Genomic DNA, 26161 nt, shown 5'->3' on the forward strand with positions numbered 1-26161 from the left:
ACATAAAGTCATACATACAAAATAACATAGCATAATACAAATTCTGAAAATTTACTTTGAACAGTATTTCAATACTATAGTTCTCTAAAAAAAAAAAAGAATTCATACTCTTAGATGTAACATTGATTGAACAATCTTAAAAAATATAAAGCTATCAGTTAAAATTGATAATAATATTTGTAACAGTTAATACCTCTCTGGTTTTTCTTAGCCTTCTTTTAAAGAACCAGAGGTGTACTCTTATATCCTGTCGGTCTTAACTTTTTTTAATGTTCTGAAATGTAATAACCTAGAAGTAGTTTGAGGATTGTTTTTTTATTTTTTACCCTTTTTTTCAAGACTGTGACATATTACAAAGTAACTAGCAACAAGAAGCAATGCTTCATATGAGAAATATTGCTCCTTTTTTTTTTTTTTCTAAAGCTGTAGAAGGGATTTATAAATGCTATCACCTAAATGCTAGAGAAGGGTACAAAAGGTACTTATGAATACAAAATTACATTGTTTGTGTAAAATGGTAAAAACTCTTCACCTGTAATTTTCAGAACTAAAATGACTGCTACTATCACCATTAAGTCAAACTATAGTATGGTTGGTCTATAAATTTCTAGTCATCCTGTATTTTATTTTATCAAAATTATTTAAGAACAATTCTGAGAGGATTTTGAGTGTAGATTCATTTCAGGTACAGTCATTTCTACCTCTCTATTGATCTGTTCCTCTGATAACAAAGTGCATGTTCAGGAAGAGTAGATAAGACAACAAAAGCTATAAACTGTTAAGGCAACATGTTTGATACAAATTGGATTTTAAAAATAAGCATTGGTGTATTTGAAATCTTGGGTTAATTATAGAATAGAGCATGTAAAAATTGCGATTGAATTTTTTATTTTTTAAGATTAAAAATCAGAGTCTTTTATCTTTCAAGATAAATATCCTGCTGGTAATCAAACACGGTAAATAAGACCTGTGATGTTTAGAGATTGTTATGCTAATTATCCTATAAAACTGAGTTGTGTGCCAAACTGTTTAAGCCATTTAAGATCGTACTGTTCCTTTTTTGCATGTTGCAAATTAGACAGTTCATGGTTATTTCTTAGATATGTTGATCATAAAGGGTATCTAACAGATTTTCCAGTACTTAGCTGTACCACTTGCTTCTTTCTCTTTTATTCTTGTCTGTGATGTATAATTAATCATAGATTACTTCATTTTGTTTCATTTCATTTACAACATTTATGAGCTTCACTTTGTCGGTATGAAATGCTTGTCCCCTTCTTTCCTTTCCAAAGTGGCGTAATTAGTGTTAGCATCTTTTTTAACAGGCTACATAAAGTTTAGTGGCTGGATTAAATCAAGTCATTAACATAATGTGCTATACAATTTGCCCCTATCTCTTTTCGTTTCCAGTACATCAAAGTGCCACAGAGTGCCAGTGTAATTGGGCCTTGCTAGCTTGTCAGGTTCAGTCAGGCTGATGGCTGCTGCTTTTACTAAAAAGCTTCCAGGCATGATAATTAATAGAGAAAAGAAGTCTGAGAAATGTAAAAGTTTGGACAGTTCTCTATGAATATTTCATACATTTGAATAATCAGAAGTTAACATTATCAATTTGATGTATAATACATTGATTAAAAGCCTTGTTTCAGATCCTCAAAATAGACATCAAAACTGGGAATTTGCATTTTCTTTGGCATGGTCTTTATATTTTAAAAAAAATATATTAAAAAAAAAAATCTTTTCTCTTCCATCTCCTCCTCCCTTTCACCCCCATGTCTACACTGTATCCTTACAGGAGATAATATAGCATTCAATTATCACAATAAAATTTACTGCTGTCAGCTTCCAAGTTGTCTTAAAATGGGCCCATAAGGCAATTACTGGCAAAAAGAATTTATTTGGTGGTGGTCCCATTTTTTCTATAGGTGTGCTTACATCTTTCTTTTTTGTTGCAGATATTGTGAGTGCGTTATCTTGTGCTAATAGTAGTTTATTGAAAACTGTCATTATCAGTTCTTGTAAATTAAGATCTCTGAGTCTAAATAATTTTGACATGAAAATCTCTTATTAATTAAAAAACAATATCAATCACTTGGGCTTCTGCTGGTCAATGAAATGTGTTTGTGCAAAGGTGGGAAGATGTAAAGCATAAAGCTTATTTATAGCAAAACAATAAAGACTTTTCCTTTTATTATGCCTTTTCTGTACAAATACTTTAATAGTGCATTTTCTCCTAGGAGATATTGCATTCATTGAAAAAAAAGAAAATTACTTGGACATTGTATTGCAATTTTCAGTTTTGACTGTCTCGATTTGTCTTTACCGTTATTTTCTGCAGGACTTGAGTACCTTTGGTGTAATTCAGGGAGATTTCTGCTCAATGCTTTTCTTAAACTGGCTTGTTCTGTGAATATCTACTCTAAATTTAGACAACTAAAATTTTAAAGTTTTAGTATTGCCTTGGGTTGCTGAGTTGGCTTGATTCTACTGTGCCAGAATTACTAATCCTTTGTATTCTCTTAGTGTTGCCTAGATCTAACCTTATGTTGCTTTGTGTTTTTCTTCTATAAGAAATTGGGGAAGTGCTGCACCAGCGTATTTAATAAAACAAGAAATAAAATTCATGAAACAGAACTATCTTACAAGAGTAAGATAAAAGTAACATTAAAGCTTTATAGTCACTATTTTCAAAGACTACTGATGGGTCTAAGATTAAAAAGGAACATTTGACATTCTCCATCTTTAAGGTGATTGTTTGCTATTGTGGTCACTACTAGACGGGCACCAAAGTAAAAGTGAGGAAGTTTGAAAAAATCCCGGGAAGACCTAAGTTGTCTTTTGCCCCTGATAAAGTTTGAGATGACAGTAGTTTGAATAGGCCGTACGCTGAAATGATGGATTTACAACTTCTAGTGCTTATCAGATATGCTTTGAAATAATAAGCAGGAGCATGTACTGCAAGTCATTCTTCCTGATGAAAGAACTGAAAGAAGAGGGAGACCCCAAACACCAGCTTTTAAAATTATTCAAAACAATAGAATCTTAAGTCATTAGGTAACCCATTAATTTTTAGGTAACACCTAAAACTAGTTAGGATATTAAATTACATAGAAAGTAAGATTTAACGCTAAGTGCGTAAGCCCACAGGAAAAACATTAACAGGAGCCATTCTTAACGGAGCTGGTAATATTTTTTTGTGGTTGTGAATATGAATGCCCCTCAGTTGCTTGCTTGAGAGGCTGTATTTATCAGAGCTCATTGACATCTAAGTAAGTTATGGTGACTTCACAAGTAGAAAGGAGCATTTTTCTAACTGGAGGTCTAAAAAGCAAAGGTTGGGATTTGAAACTGAATTTGAGTTTTGATTAGCTGTGATATATATCACCAAGCATAGTTTTTTTCACACTGTGGGTAATATGAGAGAAAATCGGATTCTCATTTTTGACATTTTTGCATGTCTATATTATCCCCACATAAAACTATCTGGGGGGCAGGGGATGGGGGTGGACATACAGTATCAAATTTTAAGTATTAAAGCTCTAAATGAAAAGAACAGCTGTATTAAAAATGTGCAATTTGATAGATTTTTTTTTTCGCTACAGATGCACGTTTAACAAATGAAAATGCTATACTGATACTTCTGCTATACAAAGAGGTTTTTTCTAAATGGATTAACTTTCAAATACAGCTTTTTAAGAATTTATTTTTAATCAAACTAGAAGTCTATTATCTACATATAAAAAAATGCACAGGTATTTACAAAACCAGAAATCCTATTATATTTGTCTTTGTATAGTTTTTGACATAATACTGCTACTTATTTCATCTTACTTCTTCAACTTAAATGTTGACATGTACGAGCATATGGAAAATGTAGACAGAAAGACCTATTTTTTATCGAGAAATTTTGTAGTTCATGCTTATTTACTTAAGGATCATGCTTCCTCTTGAAATGAAAGGTAATTACGGAGCATTTGAATTACTTAATTGTGTGACTGGTTGGTACTGATGTAGCTAACTGGCTTTGAATTTTGATAAAGTTGGTATTTTTTTTATTTTATCTGGTGATATAATCAATGGAGAGTGTTTAAACACTAAAAAAAAAAAAAAAAAAAAAAAAAAAAAAAAGAAGAAAATTAACTGTCCTCTTTGAGATAATCTGTAATAGAGAGTATAGCGTATATCAGGACCGTAACAATATGTAGCCTTCCCCACTCCTTGGGGAGAAAATGAAACTTAAAGTTAAGGAAGGTTGTATCTCACCAGTCAGATAGCTCCAGCTCTATCTTTATTCATCCCTAGAAACATTTCATCTTTAAAAGCTGTTAGTTGGGGCAGTGCCACAGGCAAGTTGTGAAACCAAATCTTTAAAAAAATTCAACTTCAGGAGAAACACTGAACAATTTTATGTTTATTCTTCCAAAAGGGTGGGGGAGGCAAGCCATTTAAGGGGAAGAAAGTGTAGTATTCAAGTTATCAAAAGCTGTATTATGAGCAAAGTGCAAATGTGACTAAGTTCAGATGTATGGTCACCATGGTGGTGGTTGGAAAGCTTCACATCCCTTAGGAACTTAGCATAAAACACCAAACATTTTATGAAATACTGAATTAGAAATGATCTTTTCTGTAAAAAAAAACCACAAAAGCAATGCATTGATGGGCATGTTTCAGATGACCATAGAATTGCATAGTAGAGATTTGCGTAGAGGAGGCAATAACTAATCATTGAATTGTCTCAAGCTGTAGCACGTAATTGATGCTTTTGAAGATACTAAAGATGAATTCATGCTCTGAAAAAGATGAATTTGGACTCTGTGCTAGATAAAATGGCAGCAACCAGAGACGTACTCGTTGTCACAATAGATGTTAGTGTATTCTAAATTGCAGACAGAGCTGAAGGGATTGCATCAAACCTTATGACAGTGCAAACCTAGTGCCATTGTGTTGTCCTCCTAGCACGTGACAAAACCAGCAATGCTGGGGCAAGATTATATGTGTCTTTCTGTCCTTCACAATAAATCCAGCTCCAAAAGAGCTATTGAATAAGGAGAGAACACTTTGCCCCAGGTCTTAGGGAGAGTCTGAAGCCTGTGCGCTTTTGCAAGTCACATCCATTTGAAGAAGAACCAGGAAGCATTTCCATATCTCCCTTTCTATACTCATGTCTACACCGTTGTGAGGAATATCTCAAAACAGATGTTGTTCCTAACCTGAAAAGTCAGTGTATACACTTAAGGACTAGAATATTTTTTTATAATATGTATTTTTCTCTGTATGTGTAAGATGATAACCCATTAATCATAGTTACTTAATGAGTAATGTTTGTTAACACTCTGCAGTTAAATTAGATTGACATTGAAGTGATAGCATTCCTTTGCAGCTCTGTTCTGACATTGTTAATAGGATGATGACAGGAATTTGGCACTTGCTAGAGGAAGAGGATGATTTTTTCATTCAATAAATATTTGCCAATCGAGTAATATTGATAGTGTTTGAAGTATTGATAGCAAAGCAAATGGGTGATTACTTGAGCTCATTCAACAATAGCTCATAGTTTATCTGACGGGCTGTCTGCTTGAAATAAAAGGGAACAAGTAAGTGGACTGTGGAAATAAATACATAAAATATAAAGGAGTAAAGCATAAATATTGTGGAGCATTGGTACAGATAGGATTCAAGTTGATCTTACAGTTAAGAAGTTTCCTTTATTTGGAGTTGTTCAAGGGCAATATTACTGTGAGTGTAAAAAACAAGAACATTATTTACATTGTTCCTATAAGCAAAGCATTTTCAATGTTGCTGTTCCATGCGGAAAGCACAGACTTTTTTTGTAAAACACTTAATTCTTCAGGGTACTATTGCAGATCATTTGAATCAATTGGAATTTTATTATTCACATCAAAGCCTTAGCATGTTATTGTGACCAAAAAGGATATTGAAATATGGACTATACAGCTTCTTAAAGACAGCAGTCAAGACTTTTATGGAATTAAAAAAGCTTTTTTAATCATAGAAATCAGAAAGATGAGAAAAGTTATGTTGACTTTTCAAATTCTCACGTAATATCCAATGTATTTAGTATTTGCCCTAATTGTAAAACTTGTTGGAGTTCAGTGATTGTTCCAAATCTCTGGGTGGTATTAATTACAAAGAGTCAATATTAAATGATAAAAAAAGAATATTGACATAGACTAAGTATGTTGCCCATGTTTTGTTTTCAGCACTCTAAATGAAAGCACTGAGCCAGTTTCTCAGAGACAGTCTTTGAAAACATTTAGTATTCTTTATTTTAATATGTCTCTCCAATCTCTCTGTTAGAGGAAATCTCATATTTTATTTCAAATAGCAAATTTAAGGACTAATTTTATTCCCATCAAAGTAGAATGATTTGTAGGAAGTAATTTGTTATGAAAACTATCCATTTTTCACTTAAATAGTACCTAATAAAGGAGACCAAGCCTTAAAAAAAAAAAAAACCAACAAAAAACCCACAACAACTTAGAAAAGGTTTTAAATAATATACTTCACCCTGCATCATAGAAATATAAATGATTGTTTAAAAATTAATTCCTATTGTATGTTGGATGCTACGTATATTTTCAGCATGGCTACATAATACGAGCGGTTTCGTATTAGTAGTGAAATATGACATGCTAGCTATGCTGTTCTTAAGCAGTTATATTTTTTTTTATTTGTAAATATCTTTTTTTTTTTAATCAGCTTGTGTTCTCCTTTGTATATGCTGTATTTGTGTTTAATAAACCAGGTATTAAAATGTTCTTGACTGTTAAGCTCTAAAGCAATTTATTGTATTTTTAAATTTTCTAACAGTATGACTCAGTTATTTGTTTCCTTATAAGTTAGAAAGCAGAATAGTTTTTACCCTGCTGTCCTTAAAAAGCTGTAATATTCTTTGCCTACAGTATGCAATTACAAGTGTTAAGTATGTCAAACAAATTTTAAGGTATGTAAAAGGAATACTGTATAATACAGGATATTGTGTTTGGACTCGATTCATAAACTACTATCTGTGTACAAAATAGTCTGACATAACCGCTAAATACTTTGGGGTGAACAAAACCACTCAGCATATCACTTTAAATGCAGATGCTAATACATCTGTTCAGTGCAAGAAGAGAGTTGTTTCTGAAGTAAAATTAGACAATAGAGCCAATTTCATTTTTTATGCATGTGAATGTAGAGTGCTTGAGGTTATTAGTTGAAACTGAGTAACCTTTCCAGGCTTTCATCTCTTTCTTTTCAAATTTGAATATGAAAAGCATATTCAAGTCAAAGACCATCACTTTAATGACATTTGGCAGTCATTTGATTTATTAGATTTTAGAAAAAAAAAATTCCTTTAAATATTTCATCATTCTATGCTAATCCTAGTAATATTGCCAGCTGAAGCCGTGTACCTGTATTAGTGGAGACAGAATGGTGTGGAATTTTCTCTGTCATCCTAGTAAAATTTCCATGAATCTACTGAATAATAAAACAACCGTATTGAAATATTCAGATTTGAGTTTTTAGTTAAAGTGTCTTAGGATACATAATAAAAGGAAATGTCTTTTGAAAGGAGGGGGTAAAATTACTTCATCAAATATTGAAAGGGCTTGACAGCAATGGAAATTGTTCTATATGATGGATATTTTCACAATAGGATACACCTGCTTTCCAGTTTGATTAATTATGTAATTTGCTTGGGAAAATATAAGCTATCTCCATAATAAATTAGAATATTGACTTGCAGTTCTAACACTGTATCTAGAAAGCTAATCCTCTGAATATAATTTATGACTTCAAGTGATTTAAGTTTACAATCAGAAATTGTCAAAATATTTCCATATAAGGGGATTTCTTTTAATAAGGTTATGAACTTGAAAGGCAAAGAAAGAAGTAAAAAAAAATATTTTTGACATTTCTGAACTCCAGCATGTTCTGTTTGCTCTTTGAAGAATCACATGTTTGAACACTCACCTATGTACTCCAATTTTGAAACCATAGTAGCTTTTCATTCTTTGAATTACAGAGTTACCTAGGGAAATATTTGTGACTTTCTGTTGAGTCTGACATTCCCACTTAAATACATAAAGCTTATTACAGTTTATCTGTACGCAAATAATACAGACTTTGCGGAACAGTATGAAACTGTTTCATATGAGCAACAGAAAAATGAAATTTTAGTTTAAGATAATAAGAAAAGGCTCTAGTGAAGAGCAATTGGGATATTACTTTTATTATCATTTTGTTAATTGTAACTTTTAAATGTATATTTGATTTAACTAGAAAAGTTCAGTACATGAAGTTGAATTCCATATAAGCATTGTTACTTCACATGCCTAACTACTTTGTGACTTGATGGATCTTTATGGAACTATTTGTTGTATAGTTTGTAGTAGGTACTGAGTAACAATCCTCTTTCATTTAGAAAACTTTGGTACATAATATTACTGAGATCATTTCAGACAGTTATAGGATCAAGAAACAAATCACTTTGCTATGCAGCTACAAATAATGCCAACTGGAATTCCTTGTTCAAATATCATTTGTACATGAAGATAACCTTAACCTATCTTCTCCAGCAGCCTTGTGACTATTGCAAAAATAATACCACATGTAAATCTGTATCTGTTGCAACAGTATTCTTAACTAGAAACTTTGGGCTTTAGAATCTCATTGTGTTGTAAGTCAAAATCAATCAATCGGTGTTAATCATACAAAATAGCCAATAATGTACGTGTTTGTTTGTTTTGTGTTAACACTTCAAGAAACAAAATAATTTGTGTTGTGTTTTGTTTTAAAATAGGCAGATGAAAAAATCTATATTGAAATTATGTCACTCAGTCTTACTGACTCACAAATTACTTCAGATGAAACAATACAGCAGCTGTTTGTAGAATGCACATTATACAATTTCCTTTGCGAGGAGACCCCACTGTCACTTCCAAAGCCAACAAGTGGTCAGAGGATTCACTATAACTATAGCAGTGGTAAGTATGACGTATTCCTGAGCAGGCTTCTCTTAAATTCTGTCTTACGGTAATGTCTGCTAATAAAGCCTACTTCCTCTATGCATTATAGTTGCATTTATGATTATATTTGTCTATTTTCCAAATATTTTGGGAAATATTGGAGTGGGTTTTAAGGATGAAATTATCAAGTGTAAAATGAATTATTGAAGGAGCCTTGTTTATGAGATGGTAGCATCTCAACATACTTAAATATGCTGCTAGCGCATAATTTTTTTCATGTATTCTTCTTAGAAGAACATGAACAGATTTCTCTATTGGTACATGATGATACAGCAAAAGAAAAACATTCCATGTAACCTTGTACAATTAAAATAGAGTTGAAAAGAGGAAATACGTAATAAGACTGGATCATCACTTGGGAATTTTCAGTGTTCCTTGAATAAGAATTTTTTGAAAAAGGAAATTTTTCAGCCACATTTAATACTAATACATGGCTATTTACTTAATAATACTTAATCCAACATGCTCCATATGCTGTTCTCTAATAAATGAATGTTTGAAAATACTTTATGTCAATACACAATTTAATTTACACTAATAGCATACATAGAACTACTGTAATTGATAATTCTCTTGTTAATTATTTTCCTAGCTATGTCATAGGATTTCAATTATTCATTAATTTTGTGTTTTCCCTGTTAAAGTCTATTTCATTTAAGATTCAGTCTGAGTGCTCCATGTTGGCTTGGACTTGAAGTATTGCATTTTTAGCTGAGAGTATCCTGACCCAGGCGAATCAGTTTGCTATTTGTGACACACCATTAATACAGGCATTCAAATTAAGTGTTCTTTTAAAAATAATTTTGTAAAAAGCAGCTTTGCAAAAGTGTGTCACAGTCAGAGCTTTACACTAGCTTTACAATAGCTACCACCTAGAGACCTGATTTTAGAGGGAGGCTTGCCAAAGAATTTACCCATTTATATTCTCCTAGTACTCAAACTATTGGTTTACCCTGTAGCTGAAGACTGAAGTCGCTCATAGATGTCACATCAACCATCGCTATAGTGGGATTGCCCATTTTAGAGAAAATACAGAGGGCGGGGCACAGTCTGTTGGCTTCCGTGACTCTGAAAAAGGCAGTAATCTTTGTAAGGCTCTAGGGAAAAAGAAGAAAGAAAGAAAAAAGCCTACAAACAAACAAACAAACAAAAAACCCACACCCCAAAACTACAAAAACTGATAGCACTGCAACCTCTTTCATTCACTGAGGCTTACTTCCATTCAGATGGGATTTCTGTCATGATATTCTACATGAGACATCAGATAAGAAAGAACGCGTTTGGTTTTATTGTTTTGTTTTTAATTGAGCTGTACAATATTCATTTTGCTAGCTGCTGTAAACACTTTTCCAAACATTCCAGAAAGGCAGGTAATAATTGAAATAAATTCTTTAAAACTTAATTGAAATAATAGCATAAGTCAATAAAAGCTGTTTAACACTCCTAGTTTCTCTTGCTTCTTCAATTTTTATTGCTTTGAATATAAGAAGTATTCAGAGGGTGTAAAAATTCTTACACGTTATTCTGTTTCCTGTGTACAGTCTATATGGTCTAAGTGTAATATTAGTTTTTTAAGCATTGACTGCAAAATTAAAACTAGCAAAGTGCAGCAAAGTTATAATGACTACAGAATGAAATTTCAGACTCTTAAGACAGTTATGATAGTTAAATATATTTCAAGCTGTGATCTTTGAAAATAGTATCAAGCCTTCTAGAGACTGTAACACATAAGGGGTTCCAGTCTGGTAGTGCTGTATTGTACTATTTCTGCTAATCATAACCTGGCTTCATAACTTTGTTTTTTCTATTTGCTGCTTATGTACCAAATACAGAACTGTTTAAAATATCCTAATGAACCAATATCCAAAGGTGTTTTTTATCTTAAATTGCTTCAGGACTGTACTCTGCAGCATAATACTGATGTGGTTGTTATTTGCAGAGTTTTGCTTAGATAATTGGTCATCTAATTTCTACTCAAGATTAGCTTTGTGTATAGGGGGAAAAAAAATAATGAGTCTCTTTTTATAATGTCAGTTGGAAAGCCAGTAAGATAATAGTAATGAAATCTGCATGTGTGTTTACTATAGCTTTACTGCACCTCTTATTCATGTCTAATTAGATTTGAGTATGTTGAATATTTGAGGTTAATTGAATATTTTCTTTAATAAAAATGAGATTTGCATGGGTAGAAAGAAATTTACTTTGAGCTTAGAAGAAAACTAAGTGTCTTATTTTTGCATGGAGAAAAGCAGGGTAAGTCCATAAATCTAAAAATCATTAGTTCTTATAAATAAAACATTTTATATTGTTTATAAGTGGAACCACTTGGCTGTTTAGAAAACATGTTAACTGATACAGAAGCTTCATAAAATCTGTTGCTTAAAAACTTTTTAAGTTTTTCCATACTTTTAGCACATCTTCTCTGTCATTGCTTGACATGTAAGACATGGAAGATTAACGGAATCTTGTTGAAAAACAATACAGTAGAACTCCATTGATGTGGACATACGGGATGCTATGAATTTCCTTTTTCACGTGTGGTTACAGCATGTAACTTGACATTAATTATTTTGACGATGACTTTTTGACTAGGAATTGTCAGGTCATTTTCTTTCTTCCAAGGTCTTGAAACAGAAATTTGAATGGGCAGTTTAAACACTCTAGGGTTACACCATGTAACTCTTTGATTTCCCATGACCTTAAAGTGTTACATCTGATGGCCATACTAACTGAGGAGAGGAGGTTTTGTAGTTGTGGAAAGCATTATTAGAATATCCAAGAATGCTTCCAAAAACACTACAGTCCCATAAATGCAGAGAAAAGTGGAATTTGTCAAATTGTGCTCCCACTGTAACTCTGTCCTGTAATTTGGTAAAAAGGAAGGTTTCTGATTTTTTTTATGAGGTTTGTGTTAGTATGATTTGGGTTTGATGTTAGGGTGTGTTACAGATCATAGTTAGCCATGAATTAATTTTTTATCTTTTGATATGCAGTTTAAAATAGTGTGCCAGAAATTATTTATTTCCAGTCATTTTACAACATATGCTTTAAAGTGAACGTAATGGCAGTTTTGCTGTCAGAATAAGAGGGAAACATTGCTTCAAGCAAACAAAGATCAGTCTCCCTCACATATAAATGCATCTACTGATATTTGACTCTTAATTTCGGTACAATAAACATTTTTCTTGTCAAGGCCGCAATAGTTCATAAATACTGTTAACAGAAAACATTTATATTTTATTAAATATGAAGACTTAACTATGAAAATGCTGAGATGGCAAGAAAGTTACTAGAAAGTAAGATTGATAGAAGGTGGGAAATGTGTCGTTATCACTGTTTACAGTGGTTCTAGAGAACAGACAGCAGAAGTAGAAGAAAGACTTACAAAATTCTGCAAAGATTTTATTTGACATTTAATCCAAAAGCTTGAGTCAACAGGTGGTTATTTGAACAACTTGAAGTACAAGTGTAAGCAGACCAAAGGAAGGGGAGGTGGGGTAAGATGATGGGGTTTATTCTTTATTAAAAATAAACTTCTGAAGATCCATATTCTAAAAGGTGTATTCCTCAGTATAACTCAAATGAAAATGTTAAGGCCTTGCATCAGAAAACATCGTTACACTTGTAATGTTTATTCCTTTTCTCCATTACAGCTCAACACTGTCAGGCATTTTTTGTTCATCGTGATAAAATTCTTGTTCATTTTGTTAGAAAATGAACTATGACAAAGACATGCTATAGCAGAACCAGCTACGTTAATGTTTGGAATTGCAGTGATTTTTAAAGAGGTCCCAGGGTCATTGTAATCTTCAAGTTTTAGTACTTTTTTAGGACAAACTTTAAAATTATAATTTTACATGCAAACTGTCACAATTTAATTTTTACTTATGTTTGCAACTAATTGGACAGACATATGAGGTGTTTTGTGCCTTGGAGCAATGTTATAATTCTAAGTTCAGGCAGTACTAAGGGGTGATAGGAAAACATGTTACTCATCAGGATCTAAAAATATTTTTTTTACTATGGTTAATCATTTTCCCCAGACTTGAATAGAGTTCTTGTGCTGAATGTTTTACTTGCTAGTCTGAATTTTTCCATGGAGTGAAATGAATTTGAACTCTTTAGGTTTGTAAATAACTTCCATTTAAAATTGTTTTAGTTACAGAATTAGTAAACTTAGGAAATTCCATTTGGGATGCTTATGGGAAAGGGAAGAATCTGTTGATGTGGCAGCTCCTTTGAAGTTCTTTGGCTGTCCATCTGTCTCCCTGCTGCCTCCCCATCACTTCCTGTGGTGGCCCCGGGAGCACTTGGCCATGAGAGTAGCACATGTGGAAAGTCACCCACATGCCCAGAAGAATAGCAGATGGCAGTAACAGCTTCTTTTTAACCTGTCTACGAACGTAAGAATATTGTGGGTGGAAAATAAGGATTCCAAGATAGGGCACCGGTATTTTCCTTTCTGTTAGTAGAGGAAAAGGTGTTAAATTGCAGATTCCTTTGAATGATTCAGATACCAGTTCTACTGGCTGTTTTCTGAAAGAAGTTTCTAATAGCGATTCTGCTGGCCAGGTAACAGCTGAGGAGCTGCTTTGGAGAAAACTGGAGAACTAGCAGCTCTGGAAGGTTTGCTTCCTAGAGGACTTTTAATAGAGATATGTCTCTCAGTAAATCCCTCTGCAAGGAATTAATTTGAGCCTTCTTATCTCTCTTCCATACTCTTGTGTTTCAATACTCTTTGCTTCTTGATAGAATTGCTAATTTCTGCTTATACAAATAAGATTATTTTGGATAGTAGAAGACAGTATGAAATATGTTAAAGACTTCTGTCAGCGCATAGGAAAAGGAAAACTTAATGGGATGTGGAGAGTAAAAAAGAGCTTTTTTTGAATACAGCATCAGAGTAACTAGAAGAGAGTGAATATTAAAGATGTTGTAATTTCAAGACAGGCAAATTTCTAGCTCTTCCTCCTGCTCTCAAAAACAAATGTAAAATATTCCTAAGAGCTGTGTTTCTCAGAGGTTTATATTCATCCTAGGTCTGTCCTAGCAACATTTTCTCAGCTTCATTTCTTATTTTAAGGGGGGAAAAAAGTAAGTCCTTTAACACCATTTTTCAGTTTTCACATCCTGAATTTTAATAATCTTTCACAGTAGTTTACTGATACTTGTAGGCTGATACCATTTGCAAGAAAGCAGCTACTGTCTTAATGTAAGATGCTCAAAAACTTCTTAAAGAATGTCCTAAAACCCTGTTTCTCATTATTTTATTGTTTTTTCCGAACCAAGGCTATCTTTCACTGTAGGTCATATTAATGGTACACAAATTAAAAGCTGGTCCTTGTGTTTGTATTTTAAATTAAAACAATAAAAAGCTTTTAGAGCACTCACACACACTCCCCAGGCTGTGGATTTTCTCCAGTCCATTGGTCTAGATGTTTCTCTTACTGAAATATTGTGGCAGGAAAGGAGGATTAAATTACTGAGGCTGTCAAAAAGGACAAGCACTCTGCCATAAGTTATCATTATCACTAGCTTCCTCAGTGGAAGAAAATGCAGTAAATCACTTCAAATACAAAGCAATAAAGACCACTGGCTTTTAAAATCATGACTGCTATTGCCATTAACAGAAAATGACAGCTATGTGGCATGCTTAGATGCTGCTTGTATCTTTTTTGACAGTGTGCACATAAACCTGCCAGTGACATGCCATTAGATCACATGACCTTTCAAATTTGATTCTAACATTGTTGCTTTTCCTTAGGAAAGACAAGGGAAAAAACCATTTATTTTTCTTTGTTCTTTTCTTCATCCTCTTTCTTCTTAAAGATGAAAAACAATTGATAAATAATTATATGAATTCCTATTTGCTTTGCAGTAATACATGTGGATAAGGTGAATAATCTTGCCAGAAGAGAGTACCTCAAGTCTATGCTTCTAAAGCCAGATCTACATACTGACAGGTACATATTAGTGCTGAAAAACTGTATAAAAGGTCTCTGTAAATAATGCTTATTGTCTGCCTTGTTTGACTTCATTGAGGAGTTATTCCTGAGAAGTTAACTCAACTAAAACACTAACTAAAGAAAATTTAGTTTCAGCTAGGAATGATTCCTGTATTCTGATGTGGCAATTGATCTACATTTCTTAGCTGAGTAGCTTCACATGGCATGGGATATTGCAACCTCTCTTAATATTGTTTTAATACTGTGTTTTGGTTGTGTTGTTTTTTAACAGCCTCATTTTGCAAAAGAGAGATTCTATCAGCAGCATTCTATCAATAATGAATTTGAAAGGCACATTATCTACCTGATGGTAGCGTAATACAGCTTTTGCTTTCTGAATACGTAGTACTAAAAGAAGTGTAAGAGCTTCCGAAAGTGTTCCTCGGCCCCTGGAATTTCCAAAAACCTACATATATATTGATGAATCAGACATCTATTATATGGATACGTATGAGAAAGAGTATAAATTGATCTTGTACAAGCTTATAGTAATAAAACTTTTCTTATTCAAATTTTTGATTGAGATAGCATGCGCATTACTTTGAGAGAACGAATGACATCCTTTGTTTGTTTCCTCTTGAAGGTCAATCTTCATTAAAATGGAACAGTTATTAATTTAAAGATTTATTTAATTCACAGAAGAGTAGAATAGCTTCTGATTGTAGTTGAAGTGTACGAGTTACTGTAAATCTTTTAAATACGTATTTATTCACAAATCACAAAAGCAGTCTGCAGTAAGAAAGAGGGCGGTCTCTCTTCGTTCTGTTTCCCTACTAAAGCTGCATTACATATCTTGGCTAGAAAACAGATTTTGCTGGAATGGAGCAGGGAACACCATGAAATGATTACATGTTTGGATGGCAATATCACACCAAAACATTGTTAGGAGGTTTTTTTTTAAAAAAAAAAGTCTTCACTTAATAAGCAAGCAGAAGACTTATTTTACCATACAGATTAGGAAAGTGGGTAACATGTTCTACTAAGATTTTCACAATACTGAGGACAAAATACTCTTTTTCCTGAGGGATAATTCAGCTAAGGAAAATAGCTAGTCTGTGAGCTGCAATTTCACCTATAAATACTTAGACATCTATACGAAATATTTACCAAACTGAAGGCAAGAATAAGGTAAAATAACAGCAGTGAGCTTTTTTTGCCCACAAACAGCATTTCTTTTTTGCGTGTGCCATCAAGGTACTGTCCTCTTTGTTACTAGGTAGGTTGTTTTCTGCATTTATTGGTGCCTGCGGTGACTAAATAGCAAGGCAGGAAGTTCATCGCTAGTCCAGTTCTTCCCCACTTTATCCCAGCAAGAGGACCACCAAGAAACAAAATTTATGGAGATTCTGCCTATACACCAAATGTTTTCAACTCTATGCATTTTAAACCTGGCCTGGTTATATCTTCAACACATGTTTTCTATCACAAGCCTTACAAACTAATATCAGAGTTTTTTCAGCTGAAACAGGAACTGAACTAAACTAATGCTTTAAAGCTCAGGAAACCAAATTATCAAGGATATAAATATCATTGAAAATTGCCTGCACATGGTTTAGCCTGACACTTTATTGGTGTATGTGCTATGCCTGCTTACAGGAGCATAGAATAGTGTATTATGTATATTAAGCGGTGTATTAAGATTTCAGGTGAATTTTCTCCCTGCCACAATAAATGTTGTTAGTAATGATACTCATAATGATTTGGTCTCTGTTAGAATATAAATAAATAGATACATCGCATGCTTATTTTGTCTTCACAAAGGAGAGTCACATTAATGAAGGTGTTAAAAGAGATACTAATACAATATGTAAAATTACTGCAAAGCCAAAGTTGCAACTACAGCCTAATCCTGTAGTTGAAACAGGAGCCAACTTGGCCCTGAAAATAATGTATTTCACAGCTTTATACTCTTTTAGTTAATGCGTACAAATAAATGTAGCTTCACATAACGTTTAAGTGGGAAAGTTTATTTCATAGAATCATGTAATTGTTAAGGTTGGAAAAGACCTTTAAGATCATCAAGTCCAACCGTTAACCCAGCACTGTCAAGTCCATCCCTTAACTGTGTCCCTAAGTGCCTCATCTACATGTCTTTTACATACCTTCAGGGATGGTGACACAACCATTTCTCTGGGCAGCCTGTTCCAATGCTTGACCAGCCCTTTCAGTGACGAATTTTTTCCTAACATCCAAGCTAAAATTTGTTGGGAGTGGGGTTTACTGTTCATTAAAAGGTTTCAAAACAAGGTTATTTTTCTCTTCTTTCAGTTTCATTTCTTGATATGGAATCATTTTAAGAGTTTATTAGAAATGTTGATTTTTGGTTCCACATTCGAATAAATGGCTTTAGTGGCAGAAAATGCAAGAATATTTAGCATTCAAGGAAGTAAAGAAAATATATCCCTAAATAGAATGATACAAAGTCTAATATGTATAAGCATGATGTAGGAAAAAACTAGGAAAATTGTTTAAAGTCCCATTTAGATTATTAATTGTTGCACACCACAATGATGGTTCTTTTCTTTTGACAAGCATCTTTGTCTTTATGTTTTCAGACAGACAATGTCTCTATCATTGATATGGAAATTTTGCCAGAACACTTGCTTTTTCTTATAGCTGTATCGTATGACAGGGTAGCCCTTTTTTTGTTTCTTTTTCTATATAATAAGGGTTCAAATTGCATTCCTTATTTATGTTAGGAAGCTATACTTATTAATATTTGTCAAACAACAAAAAAAGACAAAATCATTTTACTTTTATCATCTGAACCCCATAGTTTACTTACACGTTGAAGTCTGTAGATCAGTTAATAACAGGAAGCATTTCTGGCAGTCCATTTAGCTTACTGTAACTGTGTTATAGTTATCTTTTATTCTTTATCCTGTTTGTATTCCACTGTCAGCATTTTAAGTGTGTAGAAATTTGGGTCTTAGGAGACTTACCTGATAGCTCATGCCAGATTGTACTCGCAGTGCTTGCAGACCTGGCAGTAGAGTATATGCTCTGCTGACAAGTGTCAAAAGAGACATATGAGAAGAATGGAGGAATCCATTCTTCTAACAGTAACCCTGCTGTGATAACAAGAGTGAACAGGTTTATGCAAGAGGTTTCCAGGCTGATCCTGACAGGTGCATCATTTCTTGGTAGGAAATGATTGTTACTCTAAGAAACTGACTATATGAAATCATTGTTTTCCAAAGTAACAAAATCTATGCATCCATGTTATAGGAGTATAGAGCATGTGTACAGTGTTAGCTTCACATAAATATACTAACTATATAACACATGAGGTTTTCTCCTTGCTGCTTAAAAATGACTGATCTCTATGAATAAAGAATTAGAATCAAAATCACCTGCATCACAAGCTTTTTTCCAGGCACTCCAAATTACCTGCTGGTGAATTACCTTTAAGTGCAATCATAACAACAACAATAAATATTTGTCCAGGTTTTCCTGCTTCATTGTATACCACATTTTAAGCTTAAGGCAATTATTTTTTTTTTTACTTTTATTTTGACCCTTAATTAGTAGACAAGTTTCATTTAGTTCTCTAGTCTTTCTTATAGTGGCTAGCAAATATGTTCTCACACAGTATGTTTAAACAGGTTGTCAAAGCTACTTCTAATGCTGCCTGTAGGCATGGGGTTCCTGCAAGGAAGTGAGTACTGTTACCTGGTATGATGGAAATGTAGAAATGAGCTAGAAAGAAAGTCTAGGATTCTAGAGCGAAGTATGGGAGAGGAATACTATGCATAGCTTTATGTAAGAAATTGTAGTAGAATTTGGTATTCCAACTTCCTTCAAAGTTTCTTGCATAAGTGAGGCAGGGTTAAGGTAACACTGGGTACTAGCTGCATGTTGTGCATTCTGTGCTGATGCAGGGCGAGGAGCCTGTTAGTGTGCAGTACGTTCCAAGGCAGTGCAGCCTCTGTCTTTTTGTCCAGCTTAACCTGAAAACAAAACTCTTGCAGTTTTTGGTAAATGAATCAAACAAGTTAAAGCATGGTGAATATCATATTTAAATATTTTCTAAGCCTAAAGCATTTGTAATGTTTTTTAAAAATGCAAAAGTCCAAGTGATTGTGTACCATTTTTGTGGTCTACCAGTTGGAATATTCGCGTGGGATCCAGAATTCAAATCGCCCCTTCCTGATTAGCAGCAAAGATTTAATCCAATGATCTTTTAGGCATATTGGAACTGTAAGGTGTTAGAGATGCAGTTCTTTTGATCTGTTCTATTGAAGCTCGCTGTATGCCTGTAAAATGCTTGCATATGAACCAAACCAGAAAGTGGACCAGTATGAATGACTGTCCTATAGACTGTCCTGACTTGGCTATAAGGTACTTTCCCAAATGTTACTAGGCTTGCTTTTAGCTTGTGTTTCAGTGAAAATTTTAGTAGCAATTGGCACCTTTAAGGGATAACAATCCAGCACTAATCTCCTCCTCTTCTATCACTATCTTAACTGCTTGGCTGGTTTCTCCAATTTATTCGATTTAATATGGACACTGAATCATAACAAAACAGATCTTTTCCCAATACCCAACAGTTTTATCAGTTATTCTTACAATTCTTTATTTCTTTTTATTTGATTTAAGATTTATTTTCAATACCTAAATATTTTTCTTTTTCACTGAGTTTTGGCAGTTTTGCTGCTGCTTAGCTTTGTGCCAAAATCATTAAGTTAGATCCATTATACTCAGGAAAGCCACCTGCTGTGGGAAATAGCTGTGATTTTTCCTTTTTTTGCCTTCAGAATTTTTTTTTAAAACACAGATTTTTAATAGGTGTCTGCTTTTAGTAACATATATTTATGTATATATTTTCTATAATAAATATTTGTCAGTAAGAGCCAAGCACAAAAATAAACCACTATAAGCACATATTGCAGTTATGTTTGAAGTCTTTTAGTAAGATTTGATTATACTTTGTCTAAGATATCGTTTCCTGTAGACTTGATTTTATGCAACTTGATTGTTACTTATTTGGAATTATGTTTATTGTAACATCTTTAGTCTGTAAAGCTCACAGTTTAAACAACATTGCCAAGACATACCAAAAAATTAGTTAGCTCTGAATTCCTGTCATTTTGTCAGTCTCTGTGTTTTTGGCCCCAACACAAGCCACTCAAATCAAGTCAGCTCCAGCACAGTACTGGAATTGTGTTTAAAAGAAAAGCCATACTTGGATGCAATGTGTGTAATTTAAGTTCACAGGAAAAATGCAAATATTTAGCATAGTTGTTGGGCTTAGATGTTTGGCGTGGACAAACAGGCTGTTTAGACAGCACAGTAAATACTCAGAGACTTTGTATCCAGTCTGTGCTCACGGGTAGTTTTTTATGTGTAAAACAGGAACAGAATAATGAAGATAAAGCATGAGAGGGAACAAGTGCAGGAGAAATTGCTGTGTAAGGTCCAACTTTCAAATAATGAATACACAAGGCAACATTAGAAAGATACTATTTTGAGAGAACTGCCTTTAGGTTCTTGTTGGTTTTGTGGAATGTGTTCTTGGCTAGGATATGCTCTCCAAGTATCTAAATGGGGTGTGAAAATTCTCAAAGACTTTCAGCTAAATATTTTACACTTGGTGTTTGGAAAGAATTGCTTCATTGAATATGGCTAGTATTTCTGATATCAGGAAAACATTTGATATGGTTTGTCTTTCTGAATTGTTTTTCTCACGTCTCCCACACCACTCAATGTAAAGCCAAGAAAATGCATGACTTAAAATTTACTAAGGCTAGATCTAAATTATGAAGTGGTACAGACCAGAGAATCTCTAGTGCAAAGCAATTGTTGCTAATAGTCTGTTATTTGCATTTCATATATGTTTAGGATGATTTTGAGAATTAAATTGATCCTACTGACTGAATGTCTATTGCAGTGAAGTGCATTAGGTGTAGGTACTCCTGGCGCACATCTTCAGTTTACTTTAGTCTAGTCCAATGGGAATCCAATTAACGTGTTCCAAAACTACTATGCAAACAAAGCACCATAACTGGGGACAACTGGAAAGCTCTACATCATAAGCAAGCTCCACATCAAAGCTGAAATTTTCGTACAGGTTCATCTTATGTGGCCTGACTGAATTGAAGTAGTTGAATGTTTTTAACAAGCCTCTGATATTTAAGGTTTTAACCAACAAAACATAATTACATGGAACCTAAATGTTCCATTATTGCTTATGAATTGTTTTTATTTCTTCACATTGACTAATTTGCGTGGTATAGTCAACACAGTAAAAATCTAAAAAAAATAATATCAAAAAGCCCCAACAAATCACTCAAAAATAAACCCACTAAAAAATCCCTAACTATATTTTTAGTTACTTTATATAAATGAGTTTTTTCTATAAAAATATCAAAGTACATGGATATAATCTTGGTTTTACCTATGGGGAAGTAGATATGAAGAAATTGTGACAGAACAGTTGGATTCAGCAGCTTAGCTAAACAAACTTATGAGTTTCAAATGTGAAAAAGTCTTTAATCCTTAGACTATTCTGCCTGTCCCTGCCACATGAACAAGGATTGTGCCACAGGGTGGTGTGGAGGGTGGAGAAAAATCAAAAAATTCTGGAAGCCTGCAGATCTGCGGTTACAACCTCTCTGCCCTTCTAGTACTGCTAAATAATGCTAATGAAGGCAGGAATATTTAAAAGAAAGGTTCTCAGGCGATTCTTGTCATGGTAAATGTTGAATATAATTGATAAAGAGTTCTGGTTTATGTTTAACTGGTAAAATAGAGTGTGATTTTTGCCTTTTTTTTTCTTGTTTTGAGTTAATTTTCAACCCTTTTTGAAGGTAAAATTTCTTTACTTTTTTTTTTTCCTTTTTGTTTTTACACTTAGTCTACGATTTACAGTGGTCAGTGATCCTCCAGAAGATGAACAGGATCTTGAATGTGAAGATATTGGTTTCGCTTATGTCAGTTTGAGAGAGATATTCCAGAAGCAAAGAGATATCCTTGAGCAAGATATTGATGGTATGCTTTAGAGATTAATTTCTTGAAACCTTTTGTACCCTAAAAACTATTTGTTGAATTTCTGCTTTACTCTGCAAGCTTTGCTATGTAAGTAGTTGTTTGACATTGTTTCAATAAGAAATTCTTCAGTATTTGCTAGTGGCTCCTCCATTTGTTTGCAATAGTCAGCAAAAACTGTGTACTATTGTTATTCCTTAAAACCTGGTTAAAAAAACCCACCCAACAACAACAACACACTACCACCTCACCCCACCCCAAAACTGAACAACACTCCCAGCTCATAGTAATTAGTTTCTAAAACCTAAGAATTTTCAGGACATGTCCACTTAACTATAGTTCTTTATTTTGTACAACATACTTCATGCTAGTAGGACTATAAACATATATTTTCTTATTAAAATTTATGTCAGTAATTATGTACTGCTAATGTCTGTATCTTATCTGAAGTTATGTTATAACCCCCAAAGTACCTCAAGCTTGTGTCCTCTATATGAAACCTATATCTGAGGCAATGTGAAATACTCGTGGCTTTGGTTAGGAATCAATTTAGAGTGAGCATCCTTCTGTAACAGACTGTGACCGAACTTTCACAGTGACTCATGAAAGCAAGGTAAGGTGGGTAGGAGCTGTGGAATCTTCCATTTCCTGGGTCTTACGGCAGCATTTTTATAACGCTGATAGGAAGCCTTGAGAAGGCTACTCAGTCCTTTCATAGACAGTGAAGGAAAATATTCTGCTTGCTTAGACCTTCCTGTTCCCCGTGGTAGCAGGGACATGGTTATCAATGGTACATTTTTCTCCTTATCAGCTCCTCTCCATCCTCCTTCCCCATTGTGGTAAAGCTCAGTGAAGAAGCTGTGAGTGTAACTTACAAAACCATTCATCTCCTATAACAGCAAGTGAACGCACATGATTACTAGATGCAGTGCACCCATGTTGACAAGGTACTCTGTGATAGCGAGCATTCTGGTTAGCCCTAGTAGAACGCTGTGACTTTGCGACTTCTACTGCTGTGTCTAATTACCATACCTTGAGTGACAGGGAACTGAGCAGTGAGGAAAAGAAACAGGCTTTCTTATCCATTTGCATTATCATGCATGATTTGCATCCATGCTGTAGCTAAAATACTCAAAGTATGTATCAAAATTCCAGGAACACGATAAGGAAAATTCTAAGAAGAATCAAATTTCCATACCCTGGAAAAATAATATACAGATTTGATGCACTTCTTACTGTGGCTGAACCACTTAATCTTTTATCCACCAATAACTTTTCCCTAAGTAGTTCTATGAAAGCCCATCTCCAAAAAGGTATTTCATAGTGTCTCACTGGAAAATAGGTTTTGTTTTGGATTCTATGGCCATAATTCCTAATGACATAATTCCCATTTGATAAGATTGATTAGTGATATAAATATAATTTTTTACCCTTGAAAGTCGCCTATCACAAAACTTAGAACTGATTGTCACCGCTGTGATAATTATAATAACAGGGACAGTTTTTGTTACTACTTGTTGTTCCATCAAAAGGTAATCATTATTATGTAACGACAACTACTTCAACACTGTGAGGGGAGTTTCTTCCCCTAGTTATAAAACATTTGAACTATTTTTTACTTATGTACATTATTCCTATCATTACTATCACCTTCATAGATATATTTTTATTCTTATTCCTGTCCACGCTTCTTCCCTTCCCTGTAGGTGTTGTACAGTTAAGGTATTTTTATTGCATCTGTAACCATATTTTCTGAAAATGTAGAACTTTCAGAGAACTGAAATGCATTTCACCATAATATATGTCAGATCATGGCAAAGGTAGAATAAATCAGTATATTTTCTTGGATGAAGTCATTGTAAAATGATGTGTTCGTAAGATCTGGACACAGACTTCAATTACATGTAATAGCACAATAAATATAATTCCTAAACAATATTGCACACTTTCTCTGAGGTAGATGTTGGTTTGAGGGAAAAAGAATAAACCTAGACACAGGGAAATTCATATGAGGCTACCACATGACGATCTAATCATACTTAAGTTAGATACCATAAACTTCATTCTTTTTGAGGGCTGCAAGCATATATCCCTTTCATATCTTTTTCCTTTCATTGCCGGTGGTGTGAAAGTGGCCTGTGTGAAATCTGAAGCAATTAAGTGAATGGGTCAGCAAGAGGCTGGATGAAAAAGAATATAGAAGCCTGTCCCCTGAAGTCTGCTCTTCACGTTGACAGTTCACAGAGTGATTTGTCCAAGAATATACAAAACGGTTTGGACCTCTCAGAATAGCCTCCAGTCTGTCCTGTAATAGCTCCATTAACAACGTAAACGATGGAAGGTTTATCCCATGTTTTTCTTTTTCCAAACCTCTTCTGAGCTCTCCCAGCGGCCTAGAAGTAGTAGTAGCATGCAGTATCATTGCATGTCCTAGAGTACTTACCCCAGTTTACACAGTAAATGCATAACCTTGCCATTTGTCAGCTGTATAATTTGCTTTGAAAAGATGTGCTGTCAAGATTATTTGTTTTCATTCAAATTCCTTTTAGAGTCATGTTAGGCAGCCTCATTGTTTTTTATGCAGGACTGGGAAAGACCCCCATTTTTGATTGTTATCAGTGTGCTTTTAATGACAGCAGCAGAGATTGTGGCTCTCTGGGCTTAGATGTTGTAAGAGTGCAGTTTAAAATCATCTTCGCTAATTTCTGTAAAACAGAAATTTTAAATAGTCCTTTAAAACCCACATACACAAAGATGAAGGTAGTTAAATGGTTCTGTCTAGGCGAAGTACCGTCTTCATCTACACTTCACGATTTTACAACACATAGAGGCCTGGAATAAGAATAATTTTGCATTGCACCAACTGTAAAAATTTACATACTAGTAACTGTCCAAGCTGATTTGGACCAGTCATACACACAGTGTAGAAAATTCACTAATCGGGTATTTTTGGGGTTGGGGGTTGGGGGTTTTTTTGCTTATAACTATTTATAAGTATGCTGTATATGTCTTTAGCAGAAAATGGAACCTCTATATTTACATATTGTGAAAAATGGTGAATTTATATAGGCAATTATCATGCAGGTAATATTGTTTATTTTAAGGATAATTCCAACACTATACTTTTATTGATGTACTTTCTAGTTCTTGGAGTGCTCTGCTTCTGGTAGGCTGAGTGCCTGAACTGGAAGATTTCTTATTTATTTATTTTTCTCTTTTTTAAGCATACGCTAGGAGCCTTTTGATCTGTCCAAATGCTAAGGAAAATTATCAGAACAAAAGCAAAACCATAAATGAAATTGCTAATGCTGTTTTCTGATGTTTCCTTTCTAGTTTTCGATTCACAAGATGATAGTGCAGTAATTGGAAAGCTCAAAGTAACAGTGGAAGCCCTCCATACGCTGCGCTCAATCTATGAGGAATGCAAAGATGACTAGGAGGCATGAAAGGGAAGTTTGCCTACAGAAGCTCCGTCTCCCAGTGTAAATACATGCTTGATAGTGCTTCAAAGATGAGATCTTTGTAATTTTTACAGTATATTTAATGTATAATTTATATGGAAAGGATGCTTGATTTGTAGTTGTAAAGTTTTGTATACTTTTCAGTCTGTTTGTTTTTATATTTCCCCCCTAAGGCTAAGAGTCTCTCCGAGTCTCTCCACAATGGACAACGTCTTGTAAATAATTAATACCTACATGATTGAATGTTGTGCTTTATTTGCATTTTCAAGTTTTTTCCTACTTAAAACAGTAATAAAAATGCAAGTAAAATTTTTAATTTTTAATAAAAAAACCATAAGCCTTAGAAAACTGATTAAAAATACTTTTATGTTATCCCTAATCACCCCACTAAATGGAATGCCTGTGATTAGCCTCATTAAGAATTTTACACTGTGAAGATTTTATTAAAAGCAATATATGAAAATTACTTGGATTAATGTGTTAATCTGCCTCTTTAAAATGCTAATATCCATTTTATGCACATTAAATCTCAGTATGTGTTTTCTTTGATGCATGCAGTTCCTATCAATTAAATATAAAAAATGAAGCTAGTTGCAGGACTTATTAAATTACTGCAACCTTTTTTTAAATAACTTTTACCCTTCTACGAACATTATAATCAGCTGTTTATGAT

General features: G+C 33.8%; 1 protein-coding gene across 3 annotated transcripts in view; it reads left to right on the top strand.

Annotated features, from left to right (window-relative positions):
- Positions 1-25954, top strand: part of RPGRIP1L (RPGRIP1 like) — a 75280-nt gene extending 49326 nt beyond the window's left edge. For all 3 annotated transcript variants that reach the window (XM_055726383.1, XM_055726382.1, XM_055726385.1), the window contains 4 exons: positions 8810-8993; positions 14914-14998; positions 21897-22030; positions 25361-25954. In XM_055726383.1, coding sequence (XP_055582358.1) covers positions 8810-8993; positions 14914-14998; positions 21897-22030; positions 25361-25464 — 507 coding nt within the window. In that variant the 3' untranslated portion in view covers positions 25465-25954. The remainder of the gene's footprint in view (positions 1-8809; positions 8994-14913; positions 14999-21896; positions 22031-25360) is intronic.
- Positions 25955-26161: the final 207 nt, after the last annotated feature.

This window comes from Falco cherrug, chromosome 14, assembly GCF_023634085.1.
Source record: "Falco cherrug isolate bFalChe1 chromosome 14, bFalChe1.pri, whole genome shotgun sequence".
NCBI classification, from domain to species: domain Eukaryota; kingdom Metazoa; phylum Chordata; class Aves; order Falconiformes; family Falconidae; genus Falco; species Falco cherrug.